Source organism: Spermophilus citellus (assembly GCF_964194105.1).
Source record: "Spermophilus citellus genome assembly, chromosome: 5".
Taxonomy (NCBI): Eukaryota; Metazoa; Chordata; class Mammalia; order Rodentia; family Sciuridae; genus Spermophilus; species Spermophilus citellus.
Genome location: NC_138186.1, coordinates 162,501,793 through 162,518,738, shown reverse-complemented (window position 1 = coordinate 162,518,738; position 16,946 = coordinate 162,501,793). Strand labels below are relative to the sequence as shown.

The following is a 16,946-nucleotide window of genomic DNA, read 5'->3' as shown; positions in this document are numbered from 1 at the left end:
GGGGTCTCTGGAGGAAAGTGATACATAAATAAAAAGTTAAGAGTTATTTTTTAAATATTTTCTTTTGTTATAAAGCTATTGTGGATGAAATTGTTTTCCTGATTCCTTTCTCAGAAGATTCCCTGGTGGTGTATAGAAAACTACTGATGTTTGTATGTTGAGTATTTAATCTACTACTTTGTTAGAGTGTTTATCAACTCTAACAGTCTTTTGATGAAGCCTTTAGGGTCTTCTAAGTATAGGATTAATATCATCTGCAAATCAGGACAATTTGACTTCTTCCTTTCCTATTTGTATTCCTTTGTTCTGGCAAATCTCAAATACTATATTGAACAGGATTGGTAAGAGTGGGCATCCTTGTCTTGTTCTTGATTTTAGAGGAAAGACTTCCAGTTGACAGACCTCTACAAGGAAAATTCCAGAATGCTGAACAAAGAAATCAAAGACACCAAAAAATGGTAGAAACTCCCTTGTTCATGGATAGGCAGAATTAATATTGTTAAAATAGCTACTGCCAAAGGTCATCTACAGATTCAATGCAATCCCCATCAAAATCACAAAGATCTTTCTCAGAACTAGAAACAACAGTCCTAAAGTTTATATGGAAGAGCAAAAGACACAGACAAAGCAATTCTAAGCAAAAAAATAAGGCTGGAGGCATCACAGTACCTAACTTCAAATTATAATATGGCGCCACAGTAACAAATGCAGCTTGGTACTGACATGAAAACATACACAGACCAATGCAACAAAACAGAAGACACAGACACCGTCCCACACAGCTATGGTCATCTGATTCTTGGCAAAAAGTTAACATTGGAGAAAAGTTAACATTGGAGAAAAGACTCAAAAGGTGCTAGGAAAACTGTATATTCATATGTAGAATCTAGATCTCTATCTCTCACCCTGCACAAAAATCAATTCAAAAATGGATCAAAGACCTTGAAATAAGACAAAAACTTTGCAACTACTAGAAGAGAATATAGGGGAAGCAATCCAGCATATTCGTTCAGGCAGAAATTTCCTCACCTGAACTCCTGTAGCTCAGGAATAATATCAAGAATGAATAAATGGGATGACATCAAACTAAAAAGCTTCTGCACAGCAAAAGAAACAATTAACAGTGTGAGGAAGAAACCTACAGAATGGGAGAAAATCTTTGCAAGCTACTCTTCTGACAGAGGATTAATGTCTAGAATGTATAAAGAATTCAAAAAAGTCAACAAAGAAACACCCCACTCAACAAATGGGCAAATGAACTAAATAGATGTTCCAAAAGGTAGAAATGGCCAACAATTATAAGGAAAAGAATCTTCATCTCTCATCATCGAGGAAATTCAATCAAAATGCCACTGAGATTTTATCTCACTCTAGTTAGAACATCAGAAATACAAGTGACAATAAATGCTGGAGAGGATGCGGAGAGAAAGGGAACAATTACCCACCGATGGTGGGAATGTACATTAGTACAGCCACTAGGGAAATCAGTGTGGAGGTCCCTCAAAAGAGTAGGCATGGAACCGCCATATGACCTGGTCATACCATTCCTCAGTATTTACCCCAAAGAACTAAAGTCCACACACTATAGACATACGTGCAGACCCATGTTTATAGCAGCACAATTCACAACAGCCAACCTATGGAACCAGCCTCGGTGTCCACCAATAGAAGAATGAATAAAGAAAATGTGGTATGTGCACACAACAGAATTTTAGTCAGCTATCAAGAACAAAATTGTGTCATCTGCAGGAAAATGGACAGACCTGGAGAGCATCACATTACTCAAAACAAGCCAGATGCATAAAGTTGAGGGCTGTATGTTTTTTCTCATATTTAGAAACAAGAAAAAAGAAAATAGAAGAGAGATAAGGAGGATGGAGGAAGGGATCAGGGGATGGACAAGGGGAGGGCAAGGCAGGCACTGGGGAGTCAAAGTTATTAAAGTATGCTATGCACACGTGCCAATATGTCACAATGAGCCCACTATTCAGTATAATTACCAGGCACCCAAAAAAAGTATGTAGTGGAGTTGAGACTTTTAAATGGTAAGTGCACTGAATACTGCTCTTTCATAGAGGTTTTAAACACTGTACGTGTATGGGATATTGGGAGCCTGGACCTAAGTGGCCTCAGCCTGTAAATACCTTTGTGGTCACATTACCGTTTCCTAGTCAAAGGGGATCTCATAAAAGCAATTGCAAGCATGTGCTTACTTCCCCGCTGTGTCTGTGTGTTTCTCAGTCTGTGTGTCTGCAAGTCGAGAGTAAACAGCTCTTTCACATTTCATGGCCAGATGTGATGCTTTTCAATAACTGCAAAGTCCTTTGGGAAAACAGGACTAAATTATGACCTAAAAACTATTCAGGTGAAATTTCTAAATATCAATCCAAACAGGATCTTACCAGAAATTCCCTAGAGTACAACTAGAAGATGAGCATGCAGGAGGTGTGTGTGGGGTAGGTGGAGGAGGTATAGGAGCAGGGAGGAAGCCGGTGGGGTTGGAGCCTGAAATGAAAACCAAGGAGCACGAGGACAAAATAACTAAGGTACGGACTCTGGCAAGAGTGGACAATGGGCCCCAAGTGACCATCACCCTAATTCTTTATAAGAGAAGTAACTCTTGAGGCCAATCATTCTGGACCCTTTGATTTGTGAAAGGGTTTATGCAAGGGTAACCTCTCCCAGTCAGAGAATGGCACCAAAGGTGACATCATCCATCAGGCATTCACAAACTACAGGCAGGAAAAAAAAAATCTACCTAATGAAAAATTCATGTGCTTGGACTTCTTGTGGTCATAAAAAGGCTCCATATAGGGGCTGGGGCTGTAGCTCTGGTTGAGCGCTTGCTTAGCATGCGTGAGGCACTGGGTTCAATCCTCAGCACTACATAAAAATAAATAAATAAAAGTATTGTGCTCATCTATAACTTAAAAAAAAAAAAAGGTCCACATACATAAAGGGAGCCTGTCAATGTTCGCTCATTTCTCCCAGAAGGGTTGAAACTGTACTTTATCCCACCATTGTCCTATGTGGTCTTTGACAAGGGCACCCGAGCATTCTGTGACACTGGACCCCATGAGTTATATTTCTCCCAGCAGAAGGGTTGTCACAACTGGACCTCAGGACCCCAGGTGGGATGCAGTACAAAGAAAACACCAGGATAGCCATCTCTCCTTCAGCTCTCCGCTCACACCCTCGGCAGAGCTGGGCACACCCTGCATTCCCCAGGCAGGAAGCTAGGCAGTGCGGTCATGCAGCCTCAGGACCAGCCTCCTCCCAGATGTGAGCTGGGAGGGCTCTGGCAGGCTGCAGGGGTATTCCTGCCCAACCCGTTGCCCCTCCACTCCTGCGCTCTTCCTGGAGTTCATGCTGCCTTCTCACCTCCATGTGGAAACTGTCTTGTAGTTTAGCGCCTCCAGCTGGCAGGCATAGATAATGGCATCTCCTGTATCAGAACAGCTCCACTCAGGACTAAAGGTGACTCTAGAGTCCACACAGCCACAGCAGACCATGCTCTCTGGTGTCCATGAGAACTGTTGAACTTTCGTATCCCTCAGGACCAAGCCCTTGCATGCACACATCCAGATCAGTGCCATCGGACTGCTCGATGCCTTTCCCCACTTCAATCTGTCCTCCAAGTCACTGCCTGATCGGTCTCCCTAAGACACAATGCAGAAAACTAGATTGCTTTCTACTATGAATGTGGAATACAAGTTGAAACTTCTATCCAAGCCCAGCATTCAAAACTGCTAGGGCCTGAATGTGTATGCGCCCCACCCTCCAAATTCAAGTTGAAAAACAACCTTTATAGTGATGGTATTAGCAGGCCGGGCCTTTGGGGAGGGGTTAGGTCAGCAACAGAACCCTTGTGAAGAGAATGAGTGTCCTTACAAAGGAGGCCGGAGAGCCTCCCGGCCCTTTCACCAAGTGAAGACCCAGCAGGGAGACACCACCTCTAGGAGGCAGGCCCTCACCAGACCTGGAATCTGCCCTGCCTTGACCTTGGACTTCCCATCCCTGGGGACCATGTGGGTTGCTACTAATCCACCGAGTTGATAGTACATTGTTACAGAATAAGACAAAACACCCCAAAAACTGCCCCAGCGCCTGTCCAGCTCAGCACCAACTACTCCTCATTTGCCAAGCCACATGCTCTGTAGTGTGCCCAGGAGCTCCAAGCCATCCCTGTTACTCCTGCCCCAGGTCTTTTCCTGGAAATCCTTCACACCTGCACAATCCATCAGTGTTTGAAGGCCATGTCCTCCCAGGAAGTCCCCACGACTCCAACCCTCTGATCCCTCATGAAATTGGATGACTTTGTCAGTTGTCACCAAACATCCCATTCTAGAATGTTCTTTAGTTTCATATTTAACAGGTTTTCTAACTAAGTTATACACTAATTAGCAACAGGGTCCATAATTCATCATTATTTTTATTTCTTGAAGCCAGATGCATCTGTCAGGTTGACCAGTACCTGCAGATAAGGGGGAAAGAACTGAGAAGAAATAAAGACCGAATAGAACATAAGAACATAAGAACGGGAAGAGTAACAGAAGATTCACCTACATTGCATTGTCCTTTAAAAATACTAGATGAGAGTCAGTTATTTGGTTATTTTACTACTGCTAATATATTCCAAATTCTTAGCGTATCACAAATACATCATTTGAATTCATGCGTGATTCCCACTATAACCTGAATTTCTTTCTACACCCACTGTTTTTCAAATATATGTAGATGATCAACTTTTGAACAAGGCTAAACATTCACACATAATGGAAGTCTGACATGCGACTTAAGTAAAACATCATAGGCAAAATTTTCTAATAAATCGGTCCACATCTCTGTGTTACTATGGAATATTTTTTAAGAACCTCATTTTCAAGTAAAAAGGATGAAAAATTCAAGAACATGCCAACTTATAATTACCCTATTCCTTGTTCAAGTTCTCAAGTCACTTGACAATCGATTTTGGAAGGGTCAGAGTGGACACTGCATCTCCTGGACCCCCTTGTTGAAAACAGAGGTGTTCTCTCCTGTGGCTGCTGGGAGCATCAGCTGCTCAAAGCTCACAGCTGGATGCCTCTGGGGACTGACCTCCACTGAAGGGAGCTGCCAGGCACAAAAGCCTGGCCCCCTTGCCAGGAGGCAGACAGCTCTGCATGGCCATCGGCTCCAGGACTTCCTGTGGGGCCTGCCCGGCTGGCACAATCCTGCGGGCTGCACCCCAGTCCTGCTCCTTACTCCCAACCAGTATTGCTCCTGAGAACATTCCAGTAAAACTCCTCACGTACACTTCTCCAGCTCAGTCTGTTTCCCACGGAACCTGACTTGAGAGGAAGGTTAGAAATTTCTCGAGCTCTTTCCTGAGTATTGAGGTGGCCCAAGCAAAGGAAAATAAAAATTAAAAAGCTGCCTCACCTCCTCTACAATGCATATGGGGTAGGAGGCACCCAACGGCATGAATGTGGCAGCAGACCAAGGAAAGCATTTTCCCTGTTGTCTGTTAGTGGTTTCTAGACTCCACAGACACAGGAATAGCTAGCTGCGTTACACCAAACCCCCCTTCTCAAGCCATTCTTTGTATTAGGATTTAGCTGTCCAATCCTCTGGGGTTTCTATCACATGGATTTTGTTCAGAAAAATAATGATTTTTCAGATAATCAGCTGGGCCAAATGGCACCACTTAACATAGGCAAAAAGATTTGGTTATAACCTATTTCAATATATAGGTTGAGCAACCCTAATCCAGAAATCCCAAATCTGAAATGCTCTAGAATCCAAAACTTTTTGAGTGTCAGTATGATACAAGTGAAAAATCCTACACTATGAAAATTTGTTTCATGCACAAAATTCTTTAAAACATTATGTAACTTACATCCAGGTTATGTGTTTAATGTGCATATGAAACAAATTACTTTTTAAGTAAAATTTCTTTCTAATGCATCAGTCTGTCCAAATTGGTGTGTTACTATGGAATTTTTCTTAAGTCCCATCCCCAGGATACCTCATTGTATATATGCAAATATTTCAAAATTCAAACATTTTAAGAAAATCCAAAACACTTCTGGTCCTAAGCATTTCAAATGAGGGATGTGCAATGTGTTTCTGATCAGCCACTAAAGGTTGTAAAGCGAACCACATCACCTGTGTCACACAAGATGGCCATAAGTACGTGAACTTAGAAGCCACAGAAACCTATTCCCCCAGGAAATTGGTGCAATCACTCTGGAAAGCAATATGGAAATTCCTCAGAAAACTTGGAATGGGACCACCATTTGACCTCATTACCCTACTCCTCGGTATATACCTGAAGGACTAAAAATCAGCATAAAATAGTGATGTGGCCACATCAATATTTTTTTGCTGCTTCATTCACAATAGCTAAGCTATGAAACCAACCTAGGTGCCCTTCAACAGATGAATGGAAGAAGAAAATGTGGTATATATACACAATGGAATATTAGTCATAAAGAAGAATGAAATTATGGCATTTGCTGGTAAATGGATAGAACTGGAGACTACCATGCTAAGTGAAATAAGCCAATCTCCCAAAACCAAAGTCTGAATGTTCTCTCTGATATGCGGATGCGGCACAATGGAGGGAGGGGGATAGAAGTTCATTGGATTAGAAAAAGAGGGGAATGAAGGGAGGGGGGATGGGAATAAGAAAGACAGTAGAATGAACCAGACATAACCTTCCTATTCACACATGAATACATGACCAGTGTAACTCCACATCATGTACAACCACAAGAATGGGAAGTTATACTCCATGTATGTTTAATATGTCAAAATACATTCTACTGTCATAACTAAAATGAACAAATAAAAAAAAAGAAAGAAAGAAAAAGAAACCATTTCCCCCAGAGTATGTGAATTATGATCATAATTCGAGTCTGCACTCTTGGCTGCTGTACCTGGTTCTCGATGGCCTTCCTGTTCCTGGGGTCGCTCACCACAGACAGCTGCAGCTCCGCCATCTTCTTCATCTTGCTGTCCATGTCGATCTTCTGGAGCAGGCTTCTCGTCTGGCTCTTCAGCAGCCGCACCGTGTCCTCTTTCCCATGCTTCTTTGCAAAAAGGGATGCACACGCAGAATGGATGGCAGTGACCCAGTTTTCCAGGTCTGTCTGGCTGGTGGCCTAAACACAGAGAGCAAGGAGATGGTTTGAAATTACCTTGACACAAAATTTCTCTCCAGAATGGCAGGCTGGGTTTGGATGAGTGAATCCCAAGAAATACCTGCATTTCATAAAAAAGAGTTTAATTTCAAAAACACACCCAACTACTCATTGGGCTCAGAGGACCAGAGAGAATGTGGACTGCAGAGCAGACACAACCCTGGGGCCCTAGCCACGAGCGGCCAGGAGTCAACAACAGAAGTGACGGAAAACGAGGCCACATCTATGCTGCTCCATCATGCCACTCTGAGTGGCTGCTTCTCTTCATCAGTCTAATAGAAGAAGAAAATACTGGGGCTAAAACACAAAATCTGGATATAAAATTATGTCTACAATGTGGCTTCAATTATTAAAAAAATCAATAAAAAATATAGGGAGAGGACGCACACTAAGGACACTAAAGTAGACGTCTTCCAATACTGGGCGTTTATAACAGTCTCTCTTTGCTAAGTGACTTCGGATGCAAAGACCATACTATTTTTATAAAAGGAAAATATTTTAACAACTATAAGGAAGGCCTAAATTAAGTGGAATGTGCAAATATATATGACATTTAAGAAAGCTGAAAAGCACTTTCATGGTGTCCAGAAATATCCGTATACACACAAGCCAAAGAGTGGATCTTCCATTGGCCTCTGGGATCATCGAATAGGACCAATTGGGAGAGAGTTTTAGAACTAAGAATATTCTGCCTGAATCACAAAACGTTAGCTTCACACTCACTCCTAGAAGTCCACACAGATTTAACATAAGGGGTTTACCTGCCCTCATTAAGGTTGACATCAATTCCTTATTTTGCTTTAAAACATTATGAAAGGTGTTAAAGGATCTTTCTGTTAAGAGGAGGAAAACCATACTTAAGGCCCTGATTCCTATCAGTCAAGTCAGTTTGGGGACAGAGGTAAGTCTATTCTCAGGAAACCCCGATGCAGTGGCACTAGAGAATTCTAGACTCCCAAAGTTGGTCTAGAGAACATTTGTTCTGTAGGGCTTCTGAGGGCACCTAGGACCAACTTTACCAGAGACCTAAACCAGGATCCCTGAGGTTTCTTTTTTTTTTTTTAATTAATTTTTTATTTATATATAACAGCAGAATGCATTGCAATTCTTATTACACAGATAGAGCACAATTTTTCATATCTCCGGTTGTATGCAAAGTACATTCACACCCATTGGTGTCTTTATATGTGTACTTTGGATAATAATGTCCATCACATAGGCTCTCTGAGGTTTCTATGAACCCTCCAGCCAGATACAATCTGCAGCCCACGCTGCATCTACATCAAGCACTAGGCTTGGGTTAGGAGACATTGGAAGGGCACATTTCACTTCCTGTTTATCACTCCCAACTCTTTTGAGTGGATCAATAATAATAGTCAAAATTTCTTAGCCAGATGGGCACCTGTAGAGCCAACAACCTGGGAGATTGAGGCAAAAGGATACTTTAAACTCAGGAATTTGAGACCAGCCTGAGCAACCTAGCAAGACCCCATCTCAAATAACTGTTAGAATTCCTTTAGGACTTAACACATGCATATGATGATATTCACCCTCAAAGCAATCCTGTTAGGTTTTATAAACGTACACGCTGAAGGGTCCGAAGCTCAGAAGTTCCCCAAGTGCTCCACGATGACCTACTTACCCCAGCACAGCACCAGAGTTCCAATCTCAGGGTGACCCAGTACCCGACGCTCAGCACCTCTCTGCTCTACCACGCTGGCTTTGTGACTAGAAAGTGGCTCAAACTTCCAACAGCAGATAGTCTGAATTTTCACTTCCGAAGGCCTTTTTCCCGGGGAAACAAGACCTCACTTGTCCAGGAGGTTTTTCCTAGAAAGCTGCTTCTTTGACTTTCCCTGGAATTCTCAGGAGCCCGAGTCTCCATTGTTCCCTAGGCTTCCTTTTTTATTTATTTATTTATTTAGTTATTTAGTTATTAGTTATTGGCAGACACAACATCTTTGTTGGTATGTGGTGCTGGAGAATTGAACCCGGGCCGCACGCATGCCAGGCGAGCGTGCTACCGCTTGAGCCACATCCCCAGCCCCCCTAGGCTTCCTTTAATAGGCCTTGGCTCTGGGAATCCCGGACTCTGCATTCTCTACACCGTGAGCGGTGCCAGAGCGGGGACCGTGATGTTTCTCTGTGTCCTGTGAGCATCTCATGGGCCGCAGCCCCGCACTTGATGGGTGCCTGGGAAATGCCAGCTGCACCCATGTCTACCCTGGCCATGGTACCACCGCAGTGGCAGCTAGCACCACGGTCTGCTGCGCAAGTCCTAATCCAAAGCCCAGCTAAGCGTCTACTTCAGTTCTCGGTTTTGCCTTTTAACTCTGTTCCCTTTGATCACAGGGCAGCACCTCGACCCTCCATTCGCAAAGCCCCAGCAGTACCTGGAAAAGGTAGACATCCCCAAGGGAGTTGCTGAGGCAGAACACGTTCTCCTTCTTGGGATGCTCCGGGACGGACTGCACTATGCTCTCCTCTGCAAAGAGAGCGCACCGCGGGGCACCGCTCTGATCCGTGGAATTCTTCCCATAGGTCTCGTAAAACAGCAGGGTACAGCCTGGGAAAGAGAGAAGCAAGATAATGTCCCTGCCACAAGACATGAGGGTCTGGGAAAGGCATGAGAGTAAGGGATGCATGCAATCAAGACTGCCAACCCCAAATGAGACCATCATTTACCACCAAGAAGTCAGGTGGCATCTGAAGTGGCCTGCTTGTCTTAACAGGCAGGGGAGTATGTTTCTGTAAACGTATCAGCAACAATGATGCCCAGCACAGACTGGGCTTAACTCCTCTGGGTTCTCTGCACAGTCAATCCCCCTGGGGCCCTGCAGGAAGGAGGTGGTTATTCACCCACTCTTCAGGCGAAGACCCTGGATGGTGGACTCCCTGCACAACCCCACAGCTGGCACACGGACAGGGCTATCAATGCAGGCCGTCAGGCCCCAGCCTCCTGGTTCTTGGGCAGACTATAGTGTAATTTAGGATATATTTATTAAATAGGGGAGGCTAAAGAAACCACAGATTCTAGGTACAGTTACTGAATAAGGAGTTAACAAGAAACTACAACCAGATAACGTTGCCTTTTCTGAGAAAGTGCCCCATGTATCCTCCAAAGGCTGGGGCGAATGATTTCCTTTTAGTAAATTCTCTAATTTCACAAGTGATAAAAAATATCACAGTAATCTTACTGACTCAGGCTAAGGGGGAAACATGAAACTGAGTATTCCTGAATTTTAAATATTACTCTGAGAATGTTGCTTCCTAGGCTTTTATGTATTCATTTCCCCCGAAATTAAGCTAGAGTAAAGAATCGCTGGTAGAAGTTACCAAGGGTCTGAAGATTAGATAGAAATGCCTTATATTTATCAGAGACAATTTTTAATCAAATTGATGCTCCTGGTTTAGGTTTACTATCCCTACAGCCTCTGTCCAAGAATCAGTTCTGAGCACCTCTCCTGAGCCAGGCTCGGGCACACGGCACGAATGAGGTGGTCACAGGTGATGTGCTCAGCAAATACCTCTCACTCCAGCCAGCGCTCACCTGCCTGAGAGCCAGCAGAGTCCACTTAATGACACTCCATCCTGCGTGTGGGTGTCCTCAGTCATAAGAGTTTAGGAGTTTTAAAAACGGTTTCACTCTTGTCAGTTTCGTTGCTTCCTCTAAAAATAAGTCTTAATCTAAACAAACAGCACAATGGTGCTAGCCCAAGCCTGGACTTCAGAACTGGCGCTTTCTTCTTCAAAGATTGCAATTCATGAGCTCAGGAGGCACTGAGCTAAGCTGTCTGCTCCCATGCATACAACTCACCCAGGGGCTCCAGGTGGAGCCCAGTGCTACAGGGTGTGCTTAGCATGCTGGAGACCCTGGGTTTGAGCCCCAGAACAAAAAAAAAAAAAAAAAAAAAAAAAACACTCAAAAAACCTCACCCCAAAAGGCTACACATGCTCAAATATTAAGGACAAGGGAAACAGCAAGAGATTAATGGCCAGCATTGCTTCTTGAGGGTCTGAGTCTCTCTCTTTCCCCAGCTAATGGTACACTTAGAAACAATACATTTCTAATCCCTCCATCAGGACCATGGCCCCTGCTGAACTCGTCAGGGCGAAGGTGAGAGAGCAAGGCTAAGTGCGCCCAAGCCCACGTTCTCTCCAATGGGTTGAGGTTTTCTTCCCAGTCTCCCTGCCATTGTATCCCAAAGGCCATGATCTGAGTCATTACATCTAGAGGAAATGAACACAAGCCCTGGACACATGCCAAGATGTTGCCAAACACCCCATCAACACCAGACGGCTGCTCACGTGGACATTTCACTTTAGAGCCTGCCAGGATGTAGTTCCATATGCAGAATTGTGTGCCTATTGAATTTAAAGGACAGGAAATCCATCTTAACTCTTGTTACATCAATTTTAACTTAAATGAACTCTGCGACTCAAGGGGGGTGAAGGGCCTGATCTGTACTGATGAGATCTCCTCCCATTCACCCCAGGGCAGCAGCCATCAGCCCTGTCCAGGGCCCACCAGGTGCTAGTATTCACAGGGGAACAGTTTGAAAGTTCAGGTTTCACTTTGGTTTTTTTGGAGAGGACAGAGGGTATCCTCTTTGCCTCTGCAGCAGAAAAAAAAAAAAATACGCTGGAACAGGAGTGGAAGTACAATATACAAGAGGTGATAACAGAAATACCTCCAGCGGAAGGAGAGCACCTGGCTTCAGTCCTCCCTGAAAACCACCTTTTCGTGAAAACCTTCTTCTCCCACACTCTTCCCTCCATTCCCTGCCGCTGGCCTGTCTCAGGGCAGAATCACGGGCATCCTCAAATTATCAGATCAACTCCTCTCCTGATGCTGGACACAGTGTGATGTGTACTCTGAGGGACATCTTTAATGACCTTGCCAACAATTTGGCCCAGGAAGTCCCTGTTAACTGCATGAAATCCACTCATTAGAAAAGACAGATGTAAAGCAGAACCACCTTGTTGAAGTATTACATTTGTGTACCCTTAGCCCACCTGCACATTCAAGGGAAGCAGGCCACCAGGTTGTTGGTTAATAACTGCTCTCTCCGGAAACCCGTTTCTGATTTATTTACACAGATACTTTGAAAACTCTTTGAGAGTAAGTTTAAAACCCTGTTTAAATATTTATGCAAATCTACACATAGGTATGATTTTAAGGACGATTAAACCAAAGGAGTTAAGTCTGAGCATTACAATTTGGACTTCAAGCCAAGGAAATGGAACTTGACATATTGAAGTCCCAGAGGAAAAGGTGTCAAGAGCCACATAGGAAAGGTCGTGCTGGGAAAAACATCTTTATCGCAAGGCGAGCCCTGGCTGCAAAGGAAACGGGGAATGAGTGTTTGATAACATTTACAAAGCTCCGTTTGTGTGTGGATCGTGAAGTGTTTCACAAGCAGAGCGCAGATCTCTCAGGGGTCAAAGAAAACTCGAGCCTTTCCCGTCCCTGAAGCCAGCAGCCGGAAGTCTGGCTTACCTTCAAGGGAACACAGGAGCCTGGCAGTTAGGTCTTCCAGCCCTGAGGGTATTTCTGAATTCTCCACCATCACAACCACCAAAAAGCCTCCACCCACTGGCCCTGCACAAGTTGGGAGTGTGGAAACCAGGAAGGTGGTGTCTTTCCACCTGCCCGAAGCTCCAGTGGTGGTGGAGCTCACGCTGACTTAGAACCAGCCTGTCGACCTTCAGTCCATCTTACAGAAGGAAGTCGAGGTCCTTCTACAACACCACTGCTCGCCCTCACACCAGTTCTGCTGTCTCCGGGGTGGACAGTCCTTCCCCAGGGCCTGGCTCCAAACCCCTTCGCCGTCACTCACACCCTGTTTCTCAGGTGGGATGTGGCCACACACAAGCCCCGCTATCAGCCCCACACTGTGGAGATGCCACAGGCAATCAGGGAAGAACTTCCCAAAGCATCAACTTTAAGAAACAAACTTTAAGAAAATGGATACATGACATATTACGGAATAAGACGCCTGTGCTCTCCCTCTTGAAATTTGGACTTCAAGATGACTGTGGTTTGCAAATGATTCCAGAGGATCACACCCTGGGGACAGGTGTCCTCGCCGCTCTAGCCAGGGACACGTCACGTAGAGCCTTTCCAAGAATCATTTTCTATTTCTGACCAAGTCTCTTGAAATACAGGGCCCACAAGGAGGGGAACAGCTAACTCTGAGCAGAACAAAGGATACCACTGTCACCTCCTTTGCAAGAGACATGGCACCGCTAAGGATAGAGCAGAGGATGACATCCCCTCCTTTAAAATATGTTTGCTCTGACTTTAGTGAGCACCTTGGAAACCCCTCCTGAGTGGCCTGCTGATTAAGCCCCCAAATCTTTGTCACTTGCTGCCACGTTTCCCTGTCCCATTCTCCGGTGTCTCTTTTGACTTAAATCTTCAAGTTTTCTTACTCCTTCAAAATTTGATCTTCCTGGATTTAACCCAGTGTTCCAACTTTCCAAATCTCTGCTGTTAAAATATGAAAGCCTGTCTCCCCAGTATCCAAAAATGAGGTCCGTTCTTTGTCTTTCCCAGCCGTAACATACCACAAGGATCTAAATCCAGGGTTAGAAAAAAGACTGTGGTGTGTGCAGAATGTTGGGTGTAGACATACACACACACAAACACACACACACACACACACACACAGAGAGAGAGAGAGGGGTACACAGCTCCTTCACTGGGGGAAAAAGTGTAACTTACAGGGAAAGTGCCTCTATAGGTGCACATTTACCAGGGGGGGCTCACTGGTCATCCAATAATGAGGCCTGCCCTCCCAGGCTGTGGGTATCTAAATATGGGGCAAAGGAAAGCAAGGAAGGGGCACCTGAGAGAGCTCTGGGCATTTCACACCTACTAGCTACAGATGCGGCTGCCCTCTTCTGTGATTGGGAGGGGTACGGTGTCACCTGAGGAGGTCTGACTTGTAATGTCACACTCGTTCCTCTGACAGAGGCACAGGGGGGCTCCACAGAAATGCTGGGGTGGCGAGGCTGTCCTGTCTGCCTCTGTGTCAATCAGCACTGTGTTGATTGAGGGCACCGCACCTCCTCATTCAGATTTCCTCAGCTCCACACAACTACGAGGAGCAAAGCAATTCTGATTTTCTTTTGTTTTTTTCAATATTTTTTTTAGTTGTGGATGGACACAATATCTATAACTCAGTGGTAGAGGGCGTGCCTAGCATGTGTGGGGCCCTGGGCGGGAATTAACAATAAAAAAGAAAGAAAGAAAGACTGCTCTGAGAGTATAACTCAGTGGTAAAGCACAGGCTTATCACACACCGTCAAAGCCCTAGGTTCAATTCTCAAGACCAAAAAAAAAAAAAAAAAAAAAAAAACAAGAAAGAAAGAAAAAGAAACGCAAGTCGTTGCACTGGGAATAACAATTATACTTTCTTAGTTCATAAATGTGGAATGATAGAAATCCAATAATCCAGTTGGTATTCAAGCTAGGAAGAATCACTGTCAAATTCTGAATGTAGGCAAAATATGAAATTTCTGAACTACATTTAGCAATTCATTTAGTTTGGTTTGGGTTTTATTTTTGTTTTTCTTTCCCAAGAAGCAGGAAAACTATCAAAGAGTGGTACAGTAATGCATATAAAATGATAAGCAATCACTTTTAAATGAACTAATTATTTGTTAGACTGAATAATAAACACAAATAGTAAGTGAACCATTTTATACAGGTTTGGCAAAGTGCTTGTGGTGAAGCACGCCGTGAGGTTCTGCGTGGAAGCCCTGCCCGCTAGCTCCAGTCTAGGCTGACCTCACTGGCACTTCCTAGGCAAGCACAGGGGGAGACGGGGCCACCTGCCGCCCACAGCAGGTCACAGGGCACTCACCTTTAAGAGTTACCCAGTACTGTTTCCACTTCCTCCGTGCCACCAGCTCCAGCTTCCTCTCCTTCTGCAAAGTGACGAGGGGTTTGAAGAAGAGCCACCCGGCTTTCCGGACCACTCCTTGTTCCTTCTCAAACAGCAGATCCAGTTGCTCCAGCGAGCTGAGTGACTCGCTGCTGGACTCGACGGTCTCCGTGGATGTTTCTATGTGCTCTGGGTTGGTCCTGCTCATTTCCAGCTCTCTCATGAAATTCTCATAAATGTTCTGTTGCAGGGGATCACTACCAATCGCATGAGCAGATTCGCTCCTCTGAGACAGGACGTGAGCCGAGCCCCCTGGCCACAGCAGCGCAGAGCCCGGAGGGGGCATCTGCACATCTGCATTCAGCCCATCAGAGCGGCTGTCAAAGTAGTCGCTGCCCTCCTTGGACCGTGGCTCCTGTGCAAATACAAATGATCACGCATCAGAGGTCCCAGCACCCAAAGTATTCCCCCTCTACACAGCCTCAGTATCATATGGGTAGTAGCTAATTCTTACAATAAAATTCTTATAAAAAGAATACATTTTTAATCATCATATCTTCAAGACAGAAAGAAGTTTAGAAACCATGTTGCCTGGAGTTGGTATGTAGCTCAGTGGTAGAGCACTTCATAAGAATGGGGCTGCCCAAGCCAATATTTATCAGCAGCACAGACACTTAGAGAGGTCAATAAATACCACAGACTCTCCTGTATCTAACCTGCACTGAGCATCAAGAAACTAACTGGTATAGTTAACCCACTAGTGAAAATTTCTAGAATGATATTTCTTTTTATTTATTTTTTAACTGTGAAATCAATGACTTCCAGGAAAGAATTCACACTCTTGCAATCTATTTTCAACCTATATTATTTAAAAACTAAGTTATAAAGTTACCGTTTCCAGGGCAGGGTGGGGAATAGAGATGTTGGTGTTATTGCGTAAAACCATGCAAACTTCTCTTCCTCTTCTGTGACAAACTGTCCTCAGCTTCTGGCCAATTGCCCAGGTCTAGACTTTGAACTTAAGGATCTCTAGGTTATTTTCCGAATTCCTATATTAAATACCACACCCCAAGGATTCCTTATCCACCAAGGGTACTGCCAGTAATTGTAGTTTTTCTCCATAATTCATATTTTTTACTTAATTGGGGAATTTCTTTCATTGGAAAAAAATGCATTTATTTACATCTTTTCACTTGAGTACTATCTTATTCAGCCAAAAGTGAACTTAACTCCTGACCTGAAAGGTACAGATATTCCATATTCATAGCTTAGATAGGCAATGGCAGAGAAAGCTAAATACATTCAACTCCACTCAACTACAACTGGGCTTTCAATAATATTTCCCTACATAAAAGTGGGGCTAACTGGGCCAAGAACCATTGATTAAAGGGATTATTTTGAATATTCCTCTGTGTGGACAGATTCTTTTTTCAAAAATTTCATCGAGGAACTGGGACTGTGGCTCAGTGGTAGAGCGCTGGCCTAGCACGTGTGAGGCGGTGGGTTCGATCCTCAGCACCACATAAAAATAAATAAATAATGATATAAAAGAAATTTCATCCAGAAAACTAGTAGCATTTACTTGCCTTTTGTAAGAAAATCATGATAATGCAACTGAAGAATATTTCTAAATGCCCAGGAGCTATAAACAACCGAGCCCCAAACACAGCTATTAGTAATTAAAATATTATTTCCCACTGTGTTTACACTCTGTCCCATGGTCATATTTATTTATACACTGATGCCTGTGTAGAACAAATCAAATAAAGCAGCCGCTGTGAGTCACTCAGGAAACTTTCAAAATACTTTCAGATTTTTGTCACTTTGTTGAACTTCCAAAACTCCTAACAGATGAAGGAATTCTTAGCTA

General features: G+C 44.0%; 1 protein-coding gene across 1 annotated transcript in view; it reads right to left on the bottom strand.

The window, feature by feature from the left end:
- TIAM2 (TIAM Rac1 associated GEF 2) overlaps positions 1-16,946 on the bottom strand; it is a 320,913-nt gene that overhangs the window by 81,308 nt on the left and 222,659 nt on the right. The window contains 3 exon segments of the mRNA XM_081294660.1: positions 6,921-7,145; positions 9,578-9,750; positions 15,056-15,491. Coding sequence (XP_081150786.1) covers positions 6,921-7,145; positions 9,578-9,750; positions 15,056-15,491 — 834 coding nt within the window.